General features: G+C 39.9%; 1 protein-coding gene across 1 annotated transcript; it reads right to left on the bottom strand.

Annotated features, from left to right (window-relative positions):
• Positions 1–162: 162 nt before the first annotated feature.
• LOC309595988 (homeobox protein CDX-1-like) lies at positions 163–14,827 on the bottom strand (the record flags this gene model as incomplete). Its single annotated transcript, XM_082323656.1, has 3 exons — positions 163–417; positions 4,216–4,361; positions 14,395–14,827. The coding sequence occupies 3 exons, from the start codon at positions 14,825–14,827 to the stop codon at positions 163–165; spliced, it is 834 nt and encodes a 277-aa protein (XP_082179782.1).
• Between the last annotated feature and the right edge of the window lie 6,440 nt (positions 14,828–21,267).

Genomic DNA, 21,267 nt, shown 5'->3' on the forward strand with positions numbered 1-21,267 from the left:
AAGTGGCTCTTGCTTTACTGTACTTGAAGCTTATGTGCACAGAACTGTGTCATGCTGGGGACTCCTGCAAAACAGCTACCGCTGTCCTCTCTCTCTCATACTGTAGTGCTCCGTGTACTGGTAATTTATAGTGTTCGTTACGCAGTAGCTCTTCAGGCGGCCTTACTGAGAGGCCACTACCTGCTGCAGGTTCCCGTTGTGCTGCAAACCGTTCATGGGAAGCGGAGGTGGAGGAGGTGGAGGTGGGAATAAAGAACTGGACATTTCTGAATGAGTCTGTTGGTCAGGAACTGGCATCGGGCTCACTGAGCCAGAGTCACTCTGCATAGAGCCAAGATTGCTGCCATCAAAATGAGTCATTTTCTTCTTCATTAATTTTCTTTCTTTGGCTCTGCGATTCTGGAACCAGATTTTCACCTGTAGAGGAGCAGAGGAAAATTTTTTTCAGTTGCTAATAGAATGCAATGTGGTCCTTTATGTGTACAGTCAGGGGTCATAGGTAAACCCAATTGCATGAGGACCAGTGAGAAAGGCAGTGGCAAACTGAGACAACAGAGCTGTTTGTTTTTCATACAGGTAATCTTTCCTATCTGGTAATAAAATATTTATTAATAGTTTGATAAAAAGAGTTTTTCAGTGCTACTTTTATTTTTAGGAGGTATTTCTTTATGGAATAAGCTTTGGTGTGGGTTATTTTTGTTTTGTTTTGGGTTTTTTTTGGTACAAAATCTAACAGAACAGAATCTCGTGTGTCATAGTGGTGGCCAAAAGAATCTGAGAGTATCTTTACATTAAAAACTATATGCCCTAGTCAGAGCAAGTCAAAACCTGTCACTGGCCTATAAACTGAGGCACAAAAGCTTTCCTGTTTGGATGCTGCACATTAATTGGTTAGCTCCAATGCGTAAGCCAAAGGAAGTACGCTTCTGAGCAGAATTTCACCAGTGCACTACTCTTGGTACACAACATTGCTTCAAAATATTGTATAAGCGGTGCCTTAGTAGCTAAGTGCCTTTTATTGCATTCGTAGATGGAGCCAGAATCTGCTGCTGCTTCCCGCACAGTCCACTGCTTTATACCCTTGTCATTGCTCTGTCACAGGAATGCAGTCATCTTTGGGAACAAGTGAAGCAACTATTGAAGAGTATATGGCTTTTGATTAGGACAGAACAAGTGAGGACACGAGATGAAGTTGGTGAGCAATGGTCAATTGAAAATACAGCAGAACTTGTTCAGGTGTGAAAGGGTGAATGTTCTATGGCAACTGAAATGTCTTGGGGCGTGAATCCCCAAGGTTGGATACAAAGCAGTGCATGCCAGCTATTTATCTTTGGAAGTGGCTCTGTATTGTGTCTAGGCAGTGTAGTGAGTCAAGCTACCTCATTCAGGTATGTTGTGTTTTCTTGTTGGTGTTCCGATGGCAAAGGAAACACTTTTGTCACCATTTTCTATAACCCAAAGGGAAAATCAATGGTTTGCTGAGAAATACTGATTTGTTTAGTTATCCTTTGCTAGGGGCTAGAAAGGGAAAGAGAATGATGATCAGAAAGGAGGTAAAACGGTAAGAGGTGATAACATCTGTGGCTACTAGGTTCTGTTTTAAAAGAAAACCAATGGTGAAGTCCCACAAAACATCTTAAGGAGTCTCTGTTACAGTCTCAGTGTACTTATCCTTGAGTCTTCATTATTCCCATTTTACAGCTGAAGAATTCAGATACACACAAAGCTTGTGGAAATTTGAACTAGGTCTCGTAAGTCCCAGGCTATCGTCTGAGACATCCGGCAGTTCATTTTGCTCTCTTAGTTTCCGGAATATCATTTCAGCACCAAATTATGTTCCATTAAACCGGTCTCAAAGACTCTCAGGTCTCTGGCATTCTGATTATGCTGAGGTAATCTAGTTTCATCTATGCATTTGCCAGAATAACTGCCAAAGAGTCTAAAATCCAAACATCTGTTTCAGAATTACCCTCTGGCTTCAGTGTTCTTACCTGCCTTTGAGTTTAGTTTTTTTGTTCTGCTTTGTTATTAAACTAGGGATGCAGATCTGCAGCAGTGATCCAGTGAGAATTTTAGTAGGCACTTCAAGGTCACAAGCCAATTATCAAATAACTGCACATAAATACAGATCTGTAACGTTAGACTAAAAGCTAACGTGGTCGGTCGCATCTGTCTGGCTTGTTCTTCACCTGCTGCTCTCTTCAGTATTTTTTTTTCCACTGTTCAGTTGTTGTGCAAGTAACTCATCACCTGAAGTCTAATTTTGTCTCTTCTTTCTTGTCCTAGTAATCTCCTTTATTTCTCTATCCTTCCTATATTAGCAATGCTTCATTTTGTCTTTTTTTTTTTTTTTCCATTAGATATTGCATCTTTCCTTCCTTGTTTAAACAATTGTTTGTTGTCCTTTTGTCTTGAGATATTCCTTCCAGTGTCCTGGGTGGGATTTCGGCATAGCCAGGAAAGAAGCTTTTCCAGAAAATCATTTCAGGTTTTAGGCTGAGTGCAGTGGAACTTGGGATAGGACAGTGTGTGTTCAGTCATATTCATATGATGGGGTTGTTTAATTTGTGTGGAAGCCTCGTAGTGGGAGTATAGATCAGGTATTTCTTAATCTTACATTTTCAAAAGTGACTTCAGAGATGTGGGCTTTATGCACTGGAATTAGTTTTGTTCATGACATATTGATGATGAAGAGTAAATATTGCAAAAACTATTGCCATGTTTCCCCAATATGTGTCAAAGAAATGTATCAAGTCTTTTTTGTATCACCGCTTCAAATATGCTAACAAAAAGGTTTATCGGGAATTATCACAGAACTAGGAAGTTTCAAGTAAATATTATTAGTCGTTTACAGAAGCAGGGTCATAATTTTTAAATTCAGCATAACAAAGTCAAGTTATTAAGCTTTTAACAGCCAGCAAAAAGACACGTAGTGTATTTTTTATACCATGTTGAAATACTCGCATTCAGCAGCAGATTGAGAAATATTTGCAAAATGGATATTTGCTTCTCCATTTCTGTAAGCTCTTTCAGTGTGTGCTGTGTAAGACAAGTTCAAGTTGGATGAACAGTGCTACAGCTAGGTGGATCTTGGACTATCCCTGCTCAGTTGAGCCCATAAAACAATGGTGAATCAGGCGTAATCTTCAATGAATGATACTGTATAAAAACTGGCTGAGAAAACAGTGCTGTGATGGTTTGCAAATAGAAAAGGCAGCCAATAAGCACATTGTGTCCTGAAATCTGTTCAGGGAGATCCTTCAGTAAAACTTCAAATTTTCTGTTTCGCTGCTTACTTCAGTGTACTGCATCAAGGAACTCCCAAGTAAAATGGGACCGAACGTACGCTCAGCCCACGTTGTGAGTGTCTTTGTGGGAGATCTAGCTTGGCACCTTATCGCGGTGGTCTGCGTGAGCCAGCTGAAGGGCTGGGAGGCCAGAGGCCGTGTACCTGCTTGGCTTTGGTCGGGGGTGGCACAGGGGTCATGGTTGAATTTGAATCTTCAATTGCATGGTTGAAGAATGCGGCACGGAGTGGTTCCAGAGCAAATTGTATAGATCTTTTGGCCAGAAAGGATTGTGTTTTGATTAACGTTGTGGGAATAGAAGTGGAATTTGGAGAGGATGGGAGGAAATAGGGGCAGGAGAAAGGAGTAGTAAGTACGTAAGAAATCTTTAACAACAGGTAAAAGGCAGCCAAAGAAACAAATACCTTTGAGTGTCCTGAACATACTTGAGCTCATCACTTCCGTTCTCTGCTAAGACTGACCTTGGTGAAATTGGTTATAGAATTCCCATTGACTTCAGCAGAACCAGGACTTCCGCTTTAGAAATTTTGGCAAAAATGTCTCCCTGCTACCACTACCCCAGTAAAACAGAGAGCAACTGGGGCAGGATTTTGTTGATATTTTTACACTCTTGTTTCTCAGAACAGGACTGTATGTAAGACTGGTGTTCGCTTTTTCCGTGTTGTTGCATAGCACTCTGTCATTACGAGAGCTGAAGTAGTGCTGATGGGATATTTAGAAATGAATGCAAACGGGGCTGGCAGGCCATTCAGCTGGATAGCTTGAGTTCCTACACTGCCAAGGGAACCAGTCGCATTGTTTGGTTATTAGAGGCATTAGCGGTTTTGTGTTCTTAACCAGTACGGTTATGTCCTCATCAGCAATAATAAATTGAAAGGCAATCCTGAACGGGTGATCCATACTCTACCTGTCTCTCGGAAAGTCTTAGGTTTGCAGCAAGTTCAGACTTCCTCCTGATTGTAATGTATCTGTTGTAATGAAATTCCTTCTCTAATTCTAATCTCTGATGATCTGTGTAAACCACTCGGTACTTCTCTCTTGTTCTTGTTTTACCTGTTTTGAAAGAAGAACACATTGCTTCAAGCTAGAATTTTTTAACTTTAGTAACACAAAATAACTGGCTTTACATTTGAAAATATGTTTGTGGGTATTTTAGGCCTGATTCTCTATGCACTTACCCAGAGTAACTCCCTTGACTGCAGTGGACTCGGTCTTGATTTACAACACAAGAGATTCATACCATCAGATTTTGGGTTTGCTCCTTAGTAAATAGATGATAAACTGGTCCTCATATTCATTATCACCCTTGTGTTATCATTTGGGAAAGGGAAGGCATTCTTGTTAAGAACAAGGAGCCAGGAAACCTGGGTTCTGTTCCCAGCTCTGATGCAGGCTTCCTGCCTGGTGTTGAATTGCTCTGTTTCTCTGTCCCTAAAACTGATACAGCGCTACCTGCTTCGGAGGGAAATCGTGAGGGATATTTTACTGCACAGAAAATACCGAGAGCTTCCAAAGTTCCGCACTTCCTGTGCCTAGAAGAATTAATACAATATTGTGATTGTTATTGCAACTCGGAGGTTGTGTTTTTCCTTCAAGTCTGGCACAGTCTATCCATGACTTGATAACAGCACAGGGAATAGTAACAGATTTTCAAATGACAGTTAATAACAAAGAGAAAAAGAAAGCAATAATACTTAACAAAGGACGCTGAACAATGCTAGAGCTGCAGCATCTGTTCTTTTGCCAGCAGGACTGCTGCATCCTTTCAGCTGTGGGTACAGCTGCCTGAAGCAGATGTGGCTCAGCAGTATCTGCGTCGTTAAAAGGTAATGGCAAATGACACGAGCCAGTGAACACAGATGCAAGTAGCTGAAATTTTATGGATTCCACGCAGGATAATTTCTGAGGACAGAATGTGTTGGCAGTAGTGAAAGAGAATTGAGAAAGGGAAAGGCTACTGATGCTTCCTTTCTCACCCATCTTTCCTCTGTTGTTAATGTTCATATTAGGCAATCGATATATCAGAGATCAACACCTGCTTAAAACCAAGGCCCCTGAGCCCTAGCCTAAGGTCTTCCTGCATTTCTGAAAGATTGGATCATTGTTGTCTTAAGACCAGTGTTACCATGTTAGCTAACACAGTCTTACCATTTTTTGTGCTTCCTTGTCTGTCTGTATTTATATGGACATTTCTTCAGGTGTATCTATTTAGACTATAAATTGTCTGAGACAGGGAATCTATTTTTAGTTGGTATTTTTTCGCAGTGTGTTCCACTGTGGTACCGTAGGTCATGAATCTTTGTGTCCTTAGTGGTCACTATAGTAGAGCAGCTCCTTTAGATTCAGGTTCTCTCAGATGATGCATAAAACTCAAGGTGTGTTGTGGCTTGCTGCCCGTAACAGTCTGCTGTTGCTGCAGATGTAGCTTAGCTTCATACAACAGCTCATGCTTGCTTACAGATCTTTTTCTGAAAATATTGTGTGGATGCCTAACTCTTAAAAAAACAAACAAACAAAAAAACCAAACAAAAAACCCAAACCAACAGGTTCCTCAAACTCATAATAATTGCACTCCTAATAAGAGCAGTTAATTTAGAATGGAGAGGACTGAAATAGATTTTCAGGCATTGAGTTGGCAAAATTTCGGTCTCCAAGTAGATCACCACAGCACACCGCCCCACAGCAACCAGATTCCCCCCCGGCAGGAGAGAAGAGCTGGAGGTTTCATCTATCAGCGGTGTCAAAGGCCTGATTTCTCCCCAGCCCCTCCTTCCAGCTCCCCTTGCTTTTGAAGTTTAAGTAGCACCCAAAGATCAGAATTCAGGGTGCAGAACTATAGTGGAATCTTGAAGTACTTTATCCCTTAATTCATTATTTAGTTTCTCAAGTTAATGGGGTTTTTTTCCCCATCTGTGGAGGGAGACATAATGTCTCTTTGTTTTAATAGCGGAACATATTTAAAGTTAACATTGCCTTCCACTTGGTGTAGACACTCTATGGTACTGGCTTGAGAGCCATGTCACTTTTTTCTCTTCTAGCATTTAACAGTCAGTACTTTGCTACTTGTAAGAATTTGTGGCTCACCAAGGTATTGTTTGCATTAGAAGGTTCTTCAGGCTCTGATCCTTTTTGTACTGCTTGTATAGAGCCTAGATACAGTTAGGCAATGCTGTAAACAAATACTGTTACACCTCTGGTCGTGGATAGTAACTTGTTCACCCTATGTGACAGAGTTTCTCTAGGACTCTTCTAGGCTTGTAGAACAACGTCTACATCAGAATTTGATCCTTCAGCTTCCATGCTCCATGGTGTTCAACCCTGGAAAAGCACTATGCATTAATAGTGAGTTTACAACACTGTGGGCATTTTCCAACTGTCTTGAGGCCATCAGTCTGTTTGCTTGGAATATTTCAATAGGAAAAATAGGTGTGGGCATGTTTGTGTTTGTTCCTTACGCTGGGGTTTCTGCTCGGTCCGTGCAGCCAAAACCACTTTGACTCAAATCTGTTAACTTCCCCGTGAAGGCTCTGCTGTGCTGTGCTTGGCTGGGGCAGACATATAGGACGTTCCCATTTCAGTAGCATTTCTATCATTGGGAAACCGTAGTGAAAGCAGAATTAGCCCAATTATGTTTACCCTGATAATCAAGTGAAAAGTGCTGTTAATTTTACAACATTATGGTAAGAATTTTAGAGTCTCTAAAGAACAGCAGTTATTCAGTTCAGTCCACATACATACTAGGACATTTGTTTTCATTCATTCGAAGTGTAAATTGTTTGTTTAACATATGGTCACCTGTGGTGCTTTAATGCCTCACTTGATATTTTTAAACTTTTGATCTCTCTAGCCGGTGGTTTGGTTAGGTTTTTTTCCTCTTTAAATGAGAATTTGGGGTCATTCTATGGGACAAAATGTTTAAAATGTTTCCTTAGTCTCCTTTGTGTTGTTAAGATGGAGTACACAAAAGAGCAACAAGGTGATCTTATCTTGAACTCTATTCTCATTCAGAAGCCATAGGCAAATATCAAATGTTCTTCTATTGCCAAAACAAGGTGGTAAACTTCAAGATAAACCCTCCTGTTTCTGCTTTTAAGTGCTTAAATCCTTATTATCGGAGTAGGAGAGGGTTGGGATTTTTTTCTTCTAAAACTGAAGAAGAAATTAAATGTATGTGAAAAACAGAACTTTCTCCCATAAAATCTTTTCTTTTCGTATGAGTAGCTTTCAGTGTATTTTCAGTAGGAATGATATCTGGTTTCTTTTTGAAGGAAGACTGGGAGCTTTCACATCTAATTTTTCTTTAAGTTAAGGGAATAATTTAAAAAGTAGAAAAGCAAAAGGAGAACATTTCCTTCCTAAAAAATCAACAACAATCTGAGAAAAATTCTCTATGATTTGTCACATAAATCTTGTCTTTAATACTTTGATTTTTTGTGTAGAGTAATACCCTCTGTGAGAGACAACAGACAGTGGAAGCTGAGATCTGCCAGGGTCTTCTGAGAGGATACTTTTAGTTCTGGCAGAGTCACGTTTTAGTCTGTTAGGCCTTTGCCCAGATTCTCATTGATGTCAGTGAGAGTCTTCCTAATGCATTTGTTGGATGCTGGGTTGGAATTAGTCTGCATATGGCATTTCCTTTCAAAGGCAAAGTACACTTTTATTTGCCAAAGTTAACAAACAGCAGCAACAAAACCTGTCGCTGAACAGTTTGGGACTTCAGCCTCTAAATTCCATCTGTTAGATGGAATAGATCTACTCCATTCTGAGCCAAATCTTGGAGACCTTTTACTAGTTTTATTTACAGTGATGCGTTTTATTTCAAGGAGAAGTATTACCTGAGTAAAATTTGAGGTAGGACTAATGGATTCACCCCAGAGACAGCAGAAGGAGGTTCTTTGCTTCTCAGACTTCTTTAGGAGATAATGGCAGAATTTAATGATGCAATGATAAAAGTTAATATTTTAATCCACTTCTTTAGTCAAATCCTGTGTTTTTTACTTACTTAGGCAAGTGAAATTACCAATATTTAACTTTCTACAATCTTAATTAATTTTTGTTAGTGACATTATCATTTTAATCAGCAATATCCTGTCAGTTTCATTGGAAATGTGGTCTGTCATGGGCAGTTATAGTACAGAATTGCAAGTGGTTGGAGAAGTTAGTAGTAGTTGGGTGGAAGAAAAATGAAACTAAAGAGCTTTGAAGCAGCTACCTTTGCAGTATGACTGCCTTTGTGTTGGGGGAGTGGATTTCCTGGTTTTAATGAGCTATTTAAGAACGGTGAGTTTTGTCAAAAACCTATTTTGCAACTAGTGACTATTGAAGAGTGCCTTTGGAGTAACAAGAAATAAGACATTTCAGAGTTGGAAAACTTTTTGTGAGAGATAGCTTAACAATCCTGTTCTATCACACCCACTCTAGCAATTTTTGTGACTGGCCAAGTTTTGAGTTGGGGGAAGGGAACAGCTTTCCCATTGGTCATAAAATTCACAGAGCATTTCTTCTTAAGACAATAAAGCTGGGAGAAGGCCTCTTTATTTGCTGTGAAAATCATCACCCTTTCCGGCAATATAACTCCTGAAGAAAAGAGGGAGAAGGAAGAGACAAGACTGCATATCAAAGCAAAGAGAAGTGTTAAAAGGGTCTGTTGCCTCAATATGACAGATAGGCCTCAAAACCTCAGACAATGTAGCCCAGGAAAGGGAAAAAAAAAAAAGCCACCATCGGACCTCACAACTAGTTTACAAAGCAAAATAAATTAGCATTAGAACTAGCCCTGGCCCCTTTTTCAGTGCCTCCTCTCTTAACTTTTCAGGAATACTCTTTGTCTACTGAAATTGGCATAATTCATAAAATCCAGAAGCTACCTAATTTACAAGATGTCATAGTACAGAATAATGTGGGATTACTGTCAGATTACTTACAAGGCATCGTAATCTGGATTCTGAATTTTTAACATGTTTTCAGAGGGAATTAATGTCTGTACTTGATGACTGGAAGTTAGCTTAAGTCAGCTCAAAATGTGAAACAGCTTCCTGGCCTGAAGATATGCTTAGTTCAAATCTGCATCTTTGTGTTAGCTCAGTATTTAAGAGAGATCAGTGGTAGTTTTTGAGTTTATAAAGATACAGACTGTCAAGATCAGGCCCCAGAGTTTGTTTTGGGACTAACTCGAAATATTTATGCACTTTAAAAGTATAGGAAAAGAAAGGGGCAAATTCTCCCTAGTATAATTTCACTGACTTAATTGAAGTTGTGAAACAAAAGTAATTTTAAATAAGTCTTGAAGATGGACATTGTGCTGCACATGATGTTCTGTAAAGTTAAATTAGAAAAAAAAAAAAACAAACCCACACACTGCCATTATGTTAGAAAATGTTACATGGATCCAATCCTGTATAATGTGAGTAATAATATTCCTGCCAGAAGTCTTAGTGCGATGAGTAGGACTATTCAGTATTGCAAAGTTGGATGCATAAAGGTTTGTGAAACATGGTGAAATTCTATGTTTGTATTTTCTGCTGGGTCTTGATCATTTGTTCTTCTTATACATGTTCAGCTGACTCATGCTGAAAAGAACAGAATAGGATCATAGAATTGGAACCTTTCAACAGACTTGAAGAATTTTCCCTTCTGTTGACTTTATTTAAAATGCCAAATGTTTTCAATTTTGAATATGTTCTGCTATTCTGTAATAAAGCTCATTGGCCAAATTCTGCCCTTCACTTTGCTAGTGTAAACTTCTCTATTCATCTTCATCATACAGAAGTAATTGAATCCAAAGCAGAGTTATTTTTATCACCTTTAAACAATGATTGGACAGACTGCCCTGTATGGATTTTGTTTGGCAGAAGGACCCAACCTGCAGAAAATGTAGGTGGTTTTCTAAGTGGCAAGATCAGGGGAAATCCCATTGCCAATGGCTGTACAGACTAAAAAGCAAGTCATTAACTGAAATTTTTTCCCAGTGTTGTATGTTGTTTAGGCATTCAGTATTTTGCAGGAATGGCTTGTTTCTCTTCTTCAGATTTGAGGGAATTTAACTTCTTCCTTCAAAGACAGATGCTATACATTTACAGTTGCATTTGGTAGTGATGCCATCAGCACCTATCGTCACCATCAGAAAAACTATCTTTGTCTTCAGAGTAAGTTTTTATTGAACAAGAGTGATAGGAGAGTTGTCATCTACGGGAGAAGTCTCTGCTCAGAATTAGTTTACCTCTGCTTCAAAACTTGTTCCCTCCCTGTTTTATGGTAGTGTAAGTGCAGATCTTAAGATCTACTTTCAGCTTTATGAACAAATTCTCACTGCTGCTGGAACTGCCTGCCAGTTAACTGTTCAAACTCATTGTTTTGGGCACAGTTTTACCACAGATGTATGTTGTTTTCTCACAAAGGCAAAAAGTAAAGTCTACTGCTGTGTGAGTGATTGCACACCTCCATAAAAATATTGAAATCAACAGGCGATTTGCAACTTGTTCTAAGGTGGTTTTATTCTACTTTCCGTCAAAGAATTTGCCTGTCATTATGCTCTGTGTGTGCGTGGAATTGCCACCTCAAATCCCTGGTTGCTGTGGCTTTGTTCTGTCCTCTGTTACAACTGCTAGTTGCCTTGGCTTTGCATGCCCTTTCGAAGTGGTGGTTTAGGAGAGGGGACAGGATTAGTGTAAGGGTTAGAGAAGGGTCTTTTTTCAATTGGTGTTCTTGGTTGAAAATACTAAGTAGTCAGTGTTACCTCCTTCAAGTGTTCTGAGTCAACACACATTTGCTTTCTCCTGTATCCTGAACACCCTAGCAAGGATGCCGTGACTGGGCGCTGGATCCTACGTGCGCTGCGTTTAGGATCAAGTCTCAGTCCCTCCAGTTCCAAAGCTGCAGGGAGAGACATTCAGCCATCCTTCAACCAGAGGGAGAATGACGGATTAAAGCCTTATTAGGTCTTTTCTGCAGGAAATGCATTACAGTAACACTAGACCAGGATGACAGTCTCGCATTAAATATTGAGATCTTCCAGCGGTTTCAAGTAGCATAACCTCATAAACTTCACTTAACACCAGTTGAAGACATCGTTTTATATTGGATGTTGTTTTTAAAGTTACAGAGTAAGACTTGAAATATTTTTTTCTTTTGTTCCAGGTTAGTTGCATAGATAACAGAGTATCAAAAGACTTGCAGGGCATGAGGCAGTGGTAGAAATTTCAATAAAGTGTTTTGTTTGTCATCTGTCAGGTCATGAGGCTACAAGGCACCAATAAGAGATGCTAACCATGAAACCTCTGGAGATGGAAATGTCATTGATTCTAGGCCTTGTTTCTGTAGCTGTTCCAAGTCAGACTACTCGATGTAAGTAAACCTTTAGAAAGAATCCCTCCTGATCTTAAAGGGATAAGATTACAGGAACATTTCTTGCACACTTTCAAGAATATCCTGCAATAATCACGTGCCTTAATAACTATTGTTTCCATAGTGAAATAATATTATTATTGATAATTAGTATTTTGCAACAAGTAATGAACAAATAATAAAACTGTCTAATTAATTTCTGTTCTGATTACTTCAGGTAAGTCTGAGCCTCAGTTTTTCCATCTTTAAGAATAGTGGTTCATATCTAGTTCACAGGGAATAAGGAAAGCTAATAAATAATAGGTGTGATTCCTTCACTCTTGCCTATACAAAGCCTCTACTGAAATTCCTAAAAACTTTGCAGAGACAGAAGGGTAATGCTCAATGTATGCATACAGCTTTAAGGATGTGAAAAGCAATGGATTCCATCTAAGAAAATGCCGAGTCTTTTGATCATGATGCAGCAGACAGCATTGGTACTTGCAGTTAGCCTAGCCACACATTGGAAGTCACTTGCAACACTTGCATGATCAGAACCAAACTCACTTAAGTGCATTGCTAGATCTGACATTGCTGTTAGGGCAAATTTAAAAAATATTTTATTGTTTTGGAAAATGGGGAAGGACAAAAGTGCCCTGGCTTTTAAACAGAGGAAAAGGAGTGAATGAGGAGAGAGGAACCAACTCCAGTGAAGCAGATCTATTGGCACTGAGCATTCCCGGCCTAGCAAAAAAAGAAGAGGGCAAGAAGCAGCAGGAGAATTACTCAGCTGGATTTTTCCCTAAAGCATGACCCAGTACCTATTAAATGAATAGAGAGGCTTCCACTAACTGCAGAGGGCCTTGCACTGGCCCATGGGCATTTGGGAGGATATGCTGCTATGACACAGGCTTCTTCAGTTCTTCTTGAGTTGAAGATGCTCAATATCTTGTTGGACCATTCTGGAATGGAGAGACTCCCAGCACCTCCTGTGAACGATCTGACCCTTGCAGGCTTGACCTCTGGAAGGTTAGAAAGCCCTAAGCACGCTTCCTAAGCAGACAGTTAGAATGGTATTGTCCATTACATGTACCGCTACCTCACAGTGTCCCTGCTATGAAAGGACAGATCGAATCAGGTTTTTTCTCTCAGAGAGGCTGCAATTTAAATCCACAGGAGCAAGAGGCGGTAGGTAAAGAAGAGATGAGAAGTAGTGGTTTTTGAGCAAATATTCTGCCATCTGTAAATCATAGAGTTTGTGAGCAATTCCATTGCCCTTGCAAGGACTACTCAAAAGTAAGCTGGAAGTTTTTGCAAGACTGGCCCTCTTTTGTTTTTTCTTGGGTAGTATTCACTGAAAAACAAATATGATTTTAAAAAACCCAGCTACTCTTCCCCCCCCCAAGAAAATTCGTATTCACCCAGAGTGACAACCTGCTCTGTCCTATTGACTTCTATGGACTCTCTATGAACTAAAGTTGTGTTCAGCAGGAGTGAGGATGACTCTGTCTGTCCATATAAACTAGATGCATTATTTTAATAAAGACAATTTTTCTATATAGTTGCTTTCATATTTCTAAAGTGTGTTTTAAGTAATTACGTTCCCATCGGAGATTGATTCAGTACTTGCTTTGAAAACTATTCTTTACAGGCATGTGTGGAACAGAGCTTGGGCGGGAGGAAGGGCTGAAAGGAAAAAGGAACCTTCCTGGGATGTAACAGTGAAATACTGTGAGCATCTCTTTAGGGGAGGTATTGAGCATCCTTAATTTCTGCTGATCTCAGTGCATGTCAAAGCTCCTCAGCACCTCTGAGGATCAAATACTTTATATAGCGGATTGTGCCTCTGTTCTTTTCAGGCAGTTTTCCCTCTTTTTCTTTTCCTTCTCCCCTTTCTTGTTTAATAATACTTTTTCTATTCATACAAGGTACAGATTTTTGGTTTAGGGATGCTCAATATTTATATTTTTTTCTGTTGTTCCTCATCACAATCAAACGATCTTTTCCTCATGCTTCACAACTTATTTTTACTTAATTAAATACGATTGAAGAATTGTTTTGTAGTCATTGACTATTACACATCAGAGACTGATCTGTCGCTTTATTAACTGATTGTGTTACCATGGATCTTTGTATTCCTGCATATTTTGAGAGCTACTACTACAAAGTGAAGCAAGCCTTTCCTTATCATTCCTGTTTTTACAGCATTGACTCATTGTTTGATCTTGCAGATCTCATTTCATTTCAGTGTTCTGAGGTTTAGAGAGGTTGTTTCTAATACAAAGCCTTATTTCCAGCTCCCCTACTATATATATTTTGCTTGAACTTTTCATATGTACTCTAAAACTTGAGGAAAATACGCAAAGTATAGATGGTGGTGAAATACAATACTTTCATCGTGATTTCTTTCTGCAGACATGCTGCTTCATTCCAATCTATAGGACTCCTATTAAAAGCAATTATTTGATATCAACTTTTTTTAACTTATCTGAAGTGAAATTACTTCAGTGTCAAAGAACATTGCTTTTCATTTGCCTCAGCGTTAAAGGTCAAGAAAGAAACACAAGAAATAGTCAGCTGATCAAAACCAGCATCCAGTAATCGAACCAATATTTAACTGCTAGCAAGAGAATCCTTCAGATTAATGAAGATCTTTGCTAAACTGTACGCTTCCCTCTAAACAGGGAACCTGGCAAAAAAAAACCCCAACAACTGGAAAAAAAGTGAAATCTCTTTTCAGCATAAAACCTCAGTGCCCTCATACCTGTAGAAGTGGATTGCACCGTTTTCCTCATCCATTCGTAAGAGCTGTGCCTTTGGCTGTTGGGAGAGATTTGCTGTGTATTAATTGTTTCTACAGGAGGTAACCCCCCAGCTCCAGCAGGATGGAGGGAGCTGTAATCAGCAGAACCGTAGGAGACCTGTCCAGGAGACGAGCCATTGATCTGTGCAGCAGCAACCGTGCTGGAAGGTCCTGGGCCGTAAGCGTTCCAGTCCTCCCTCTGTGGGCCATAGTGAGATCCCCAGGTTCCCGCAGGCTGTCCGTGGGTGTCCAGAGTTGGCACATGATGGTATCCCATGTAATCTGGATAGGGCGGAGTAGACACAAAGTTTTGCACTGGCAGGTTGTTGCTGCTGCACCTTGCAGATCCTGGATACATGCTGGTTTCTTTATCCAAAAGATAACTCACATACATGATGCTCACAGCCTGGCTTTGTCTTGCTGGGACATCCTGCTCCTCACAGTGTTTGTTTGATCTCTCTTCCCCTCCTCTTTCTTTCTCTCTCTTTTCTAGCCCTGACTGGCTCTATAAATGACTCATGCTAGCCCTGATGTCCCTTTACTACACATGATTAACAATGGTTTTACCAGGTGCTGGTGGTAACAGTTTACTAAGGTCCTGCCTGATGTCACAGATAACTGCCTGCCCCAAAATTACATTTGCATTCAAATGAAGGGCTGACCATGCAGGCAACCCCACCTTGCTGCTAGTTCTAGTGCTTCCTTTCTCACAGATCCTTTATGTATTACCATCCCGGTTCTATACTTTTTGAATGTAGTTTGAAATCTTGTGGTCTTCAAGCAAAGTTGCCTACATAGTTAACCAGTAACCGTTCACACGGTAACAGTAGTCCTTTTCTTGATCAATACATGTCAGAATCTAACTTCAGGCACTAGGTTATAGTTAAAGCCTGGTATCTGCTAGTCTGGTAGTTCTTTTGTTAGAATGTGCTATATTATTTTTTTTTTTTTAAAACCGAAAACAAAGGACCAGTTCAGTCTTTAACTGCAGCTCTTACATAGTTTCTCACATGAGCACTCTTCTTGACTTCAGCCCTTGGTCCATGTGGGAGAGCACTTAGAAACCACAGTAATCCTACTGATTTTAACATTACAAAGGATATACAAGAAGTCTCATAGTCATTTTGAGCATTTGTTCATACGAATAGTCTTGTTGATGTTAGCAAGCCTATTCATGAGCTGGCTGCTTGCCACAGTGATTGAAGTTTCTCTATTCTAACTTACAATGTTAACAGAAAGGGAATCTGTTATTGAGAGAATGCAAAATTTGTCACTTTCCTTATGCTTATGTCTTGTTTGTGATATTGAAATGAGTGGTAGCTTTCCCTAAAGGTTTTGCTGTTCTCATTGCTGTGCTTCTTCACAATAAGTAACACCTTTTCTTAGAAATATGGGAACAAATTCTAGCTTTTTAGCTCAAAACAGCAGTTTCCTAACTTTCAGGAGCAATGTTTGTAAGTAACAAATTCCTACGAGATTATCTATAAGCAGGAGCGAGGAGAGAAAGTGTTGATTTTTTTTTTTTTTAATGAGATAGATACCTTAGCATTGTCTCTTAATGAGAATTTACTGTTTTCATTCCTGTTCCTTTAATGATGTGATACTCAATTGCACCTTTATTAATGAACCAACTTGTTAAAAGGATTTTTTTTTCTTAAACAGGTGCAAAGTATAATGAGTTTTTTCTTTGTTCAGAGGTGTATTTTTTTCTTTGAGGGTCTTTTACACTTAAACACCATTTAAACTTACAGGTTCCTCCTGGTTCTCAGGAGGAAAGAATCACTTCGCATACCTGACAACACCGTTGTTTCCTTTTGTGAGAGAATGGTGTCCTTAGGCTGTATTCACAGAGGATTTGTAGATGTAGTGGAAAAACCTTCTTTGTCTGTTAATCTCAGGGCTATGTTGAGAAGCACAGGCTACCTTCTGTGAGTATTTTAGATTTTCCTACTGTGCACTTTGGTAAAGCTTCTGCTCCTTTACATCTTGTTGCTTGTGAGTTTTTGGAGAATGATGCTTTGCTGGCATAAATGTTGAAAGGTCTTTTAAAAATCCTTGGGTGGAGGGAAGCTGGCAGAAACTGTTTCGTCTGCTTGCATATGTGAGCGTATTCAGTTGCAATTTACACATCTGTGACAGCTGGCCATTCCGAATGGCCCAGTATAGCTGCTGGGATGGACTGCTCAAATCTAGGGAAGTCAATAATCGGTACATCATGTATCCCAACAGCTTACTTCTCCTGTGCCAGCAAAATAAATCGTATTTGTCTAATAAGGAATTAGGTGTCTCCAGACAGCCTGTGTCTGTAGTTACCAATGCAATGGGATTTAAATGTAGCATGATCTGCATATACCTTTTTTTTCTAGCTAGTGTTTCACTCCCTTTCTCAATCACCTGGAGCAGTGTGGTTGCTTGGTAGCTCTCAAGTTCAGACTGCATTAAAATAGTTACCAAGAAAGATTCTTTACGGCTTTTTGTTGTAACTTGATTTCTATTCCCTTTCTTCCTCTCCAAAACTGTTGAAGACTTGTCCTTTTAAGTATTTCTATACCTCTCCTGAATGCAGGTGTACCAATAAATCAGCCAGAGGAAGAAGCAGCATTTGCTCATTTACAGTAGCATCCGTTGTAGCCCTCCAGCTGTCTGGAAAATGTTCTAATGATGTTCATTCACCAAAACTTTTCCTGCAGGCCTTAGCTACCTAAGATACCAACTGCACAAAACACTGCAGAAGGGCTGGGTCTCGCTGCATAGTTTGGATCTTGTTCTGCCCTTCTTCAGTGTTCAGGAATGTTGGATACACCAGACCACGGTCATGCGTCCGTTCCTTATCCTAGGGCAATGTTGTTACATGAGAAACATTTTGATCCATTTTTTTATAGTGGTATAATTTGGTTCACAAAGCTACTGGAAGTGGTAAAATAGTGTTTATTCGTGTTTATTAGAAAAAAATAGTAATTATGACATAATAATACCTTTTGATGCTTTAAACTAATATGTGTATATATTGACACAGATGGAGACCGTTTTCCTTGTTCCATACTGCTTAAAGTAAGTACCTGACAATATATGATTGCTAAACTGACAATACTTCACTCCTCTGGCCTCATGCTGTGACCGCTAAGCAGGAAACGGCTTCCTTTGGATTCCCAAGTACCCTAAGTTGGTCTGACTGCAGCAAGCTGTATTTTGTTTTCAGTTAGTCCAAGTTTTTTTTAATTTATATCATTTGAATCTAACCTATTAGCTGAACCACAGTCTTTAGACTTAGATGTTTTTTGACTGCTGGGGGTATGTGAATAATCACATGCTGATGTAGCTCCTTTAAAACTAAACGTTTTCATAGGTTCTCAAACATAAAATAAAAGGGATTTGGATTTGAGTTGCTTTTCCTACTTTCTAGCAAGAATACGTAACAGGTGTCGTCTTGGGGAGATCAGTCTATGTGTATACCCAGTCCTTTATAACTATGCCACTCTTCAGTCAAAGCTTCTTTTGGAAAAAAATTTTAGAAGTTTCTCTGGTCAATTGTCACATCTGTAAATGTTTGTACACAGAACTATATGCGTACAGTATTTGGAGCTGCTTATTTTGGTGAATAAAGCTTAAAGTCTGTTAGAATGCACTAATACAGTGCATTCGTATGTGAAAAAAATCACAGTTGGCCTCACACAGGCATTCAGGAGGTAGCTACTGGCACATCAGATGCCCAACGTTTTTGTGTACATTGACCCACGTACAGCAAAGTTCAGAATTTGGAACTAGCTTGTGGATTTCAAACTGAGAGGAGTTTTGGTTCAGGATTGTAGCCCATTTTAAAGAAAATTTCAATGTATTTTGAATTCTGAACTCTTCCGCTCCAACTTGGTGAAATTCAGAACTTGCATTTTACTTCTTATTTTGCTAATAATCCTGCACTGACAATTCTGAATTTCATTTTGCTGCTTTGAATAAAGCTCTCTGCAAACATTTTGGTTTGGTGCATTATGCTTTGACGTGCAGGAATGATAGTTGCCAAGTAGAAGAGAGGTCCTTCCAGAGCAGAAGCCTGAAGTCACATAGCAGGAATCTCTCTCTCTTTCCTGGGTATGCTTTCCCTATAACTATATTTTGAAGGTTATAGTAATCTCGACCTTTACTACCCCTCTCACCTTTGCTTGACTGTAATGCGGCAAAGAAAAAGGGTGGATTCTGATCTAAACAGCTGACTTGAGTGACAACTGCCCTCGTATGACGTATCAGCAGTTTCACTGGAGAGGGGGGTACTGGAGGCCTGGCACGTTGGAAATGACATTGCCTTGTCTTTGATTTTTTTTTTTTAATGAGCAAATATTATAGAGCAGGTAATGGGTCTGATTTACAAAGGCTGAACAAAAAGCAATAAATAGCATCCAAATTCATAATGTAAATTTTATTAAGCATATGCAGTCTTTCATCATTCTTTTGTCAGTAGCAGCATTAAGGCTAAAAAAGCAATTAAGGTGGAATTAATTGCCTTGTAAAATATTATTCTGCCTTCTTAATAGCCTCTATTATGTGATAATAAATCCCAGCCATCATCAATATGAAACGACATTTCTCCAAGTTGTTTTGTGAAGAAACCAAATTCAAAATCTTGTAGATCTAACAAATACAGTGACAATTCTGTGTTCTGGGCTCATGTTGAGAAGCCAAAAGATAAAGGGAAATGAGAAATTGTCCTGAATTCTCAAGAGAGGAGAGAACTTTATGGTTTTGAGATGAACCTAAAGCACCTTCACCATATGGCCTCTCTGATACACATTTTCCCAGTTCTATATTTGAATGCTTTCTATATTCTGAGGTTAGGAAGTAGCATCCACCATAGGTACTGCTTGGGAGGACGTCTCTTAAGGTCGTTTTCTCAGATACTGCAGATGATGATGTGATGGCTGTGGTCAGAGCCCAGGCAGGAACATCAGAATGCTCCAGTCAACTCTGATTTTTCCTCTTCTGCTGCATGAAGGGGTCTCCAGGGCTTTCCTTTGTCGTGTCATAAAGCCGTAGATCTGCGAAGAGTGTATCCTGAGCTTTCCGTGCTGATCTGTCTCAGGCTGTAACCACATCGCTGTCCTGGGATGCAGGCCTTCTCCTACACAACCGTTTGCTTATCTACAGACTTACAGAACTGTGAAGCTCGCTTTCATTTTTCTGAGCTTTCGGGTTCTTCTTTCCCCTACGAGCAGCAGCACTCATTTTTGGAGGCAGGTTTCGTTCCAGTTCCATCACTGATCCTTTACTCCTGTGAAGCAATGGGGACAGCTAGTGGTCAGCTGGCTGCATGGCAAGGAGGTGTTTCAAATACATTTTTCTGTGACTATGACCTTATTCAGATTTCAAAGTTCTTGGTCTGTGCTGTTCTATACGGAATAGGAGTGCATTAGGTGACGTGAATCCTATCTTTCACATGCCCAGATGCGGGAAGCAGCAAAGCTAGTGAAGAGGCCTGGCTTAGAAGTTTGGTTATGTTGCAGGGATTTTTGCTATGCTGTTTAATTAACTGTAACATCTGTCTTTTGAAACCTGAAGTAATACTACGATGGAATATGCCAGGCTGCTTAAAGTTAACTTTTACAAGTAATCGTCTGTTTAACAGAGTGCTCAAAGGTCTAAGATGTGCTGGAAAGTAGAGCTGGAGCACTGAGCTGCCGCATGCAGCTGGGTGTGCGAGTGCACAGGGCTGGTCTCTGTAACACCGATACGTTGCCTCTCATGTAATCTCATCTGGCATCCAGTCAGAACGCTGGTATTTCACACTCGCTTCACACTAGCAGAAATGTCTTATGAGGTGACAAACGAGGAGCAGGACTGTAGTATTTTAATCTTGTATCCTTTAAGGAGTAGCTGTGTTTCTAATGTATTTTCTTTGTTAATCGGTATATACGCTCCTAAAAGAATGATACCAACTTCCAGGATGGCACTGCTTAGCTCTCTGTTGTGTAAAGAGAGAACTGACGTCTCTGAGCAGATACTAAGATGTAGAAGTGAGGCAGAAGGAACACCGAGATAGATGATTCTGTGTCGCTTGTTTGTTCAGTTACCTTGGGCTAAGCAGATAATGTATTCCATATTCATCTGTAAAATAGAAGTAACACTCATGACCTCATGTGATATGATAGAATTTAATAAATGCCACAAAAGAGATCTTGTATGAGGAGTGCAGAACATGACTTTTTTTCTTTCATCACTTGTGAAATGAATTAGCTAACATATGTTGACGTATGTTTAGCCTTTAGGATGGCTGAAGTAAATGGCTGTCTCATGAGAACACTGAAAATGTTGCTAGCTCTGAAAAGAATATCTCTTTTCCTAACTGTTATTTCCAGGATGCTCTGTGCTTTGAATTTTTAACACCTTGCAATGCGCTGGATCTCCTCGGGCTGTGTGAGTCATGCCACTTAGGCAATGGGATTGAAAGTGGTGAAATTCGTGCAGCCTAACCTGATAATTCATTACCAGACGTAGGAATTAACCAAAGGGGTCTGCTCAATAAGCTTTCCAGAACAAAGGAGAAACGGATCCGAAGTCCCTGTTCACTGCCTCAGCCTGCTTGCGCGTTGCCATTGTTGCAGGACCTCAGCTCATCGTTCCCCCAGGAACAGGAGGGAAAACTTCTCCCGCAGACAAGACGCCCACTTTGGTCAGTTCACGCCTGACATAGCAGCAGGCCTGGTGCGTAACGGAAGGGGTTCAGTCCCTGCAAAGACCCCCACAAACTGTGAGATGAGCGCTCGGTATGAACCGAGTAGCCAGCTGAGTGAAGGAAAACGTAATCTGGCATTCCAGGACTCTGGGTTTTGTGTGTTTGTGTACATA

This window comes from Platalea leucorodia, assembly GCF_965183815.1.
Source record: "Platalea leucorodia genome assembly, chromosome: 10".
Classification (NCBI taxonomy): Eukaryota; Metazoa; Chordata; class Aves; order Pelecaniformes; family Threskiornithidae; genus Platalea; species Platalea leucorodia.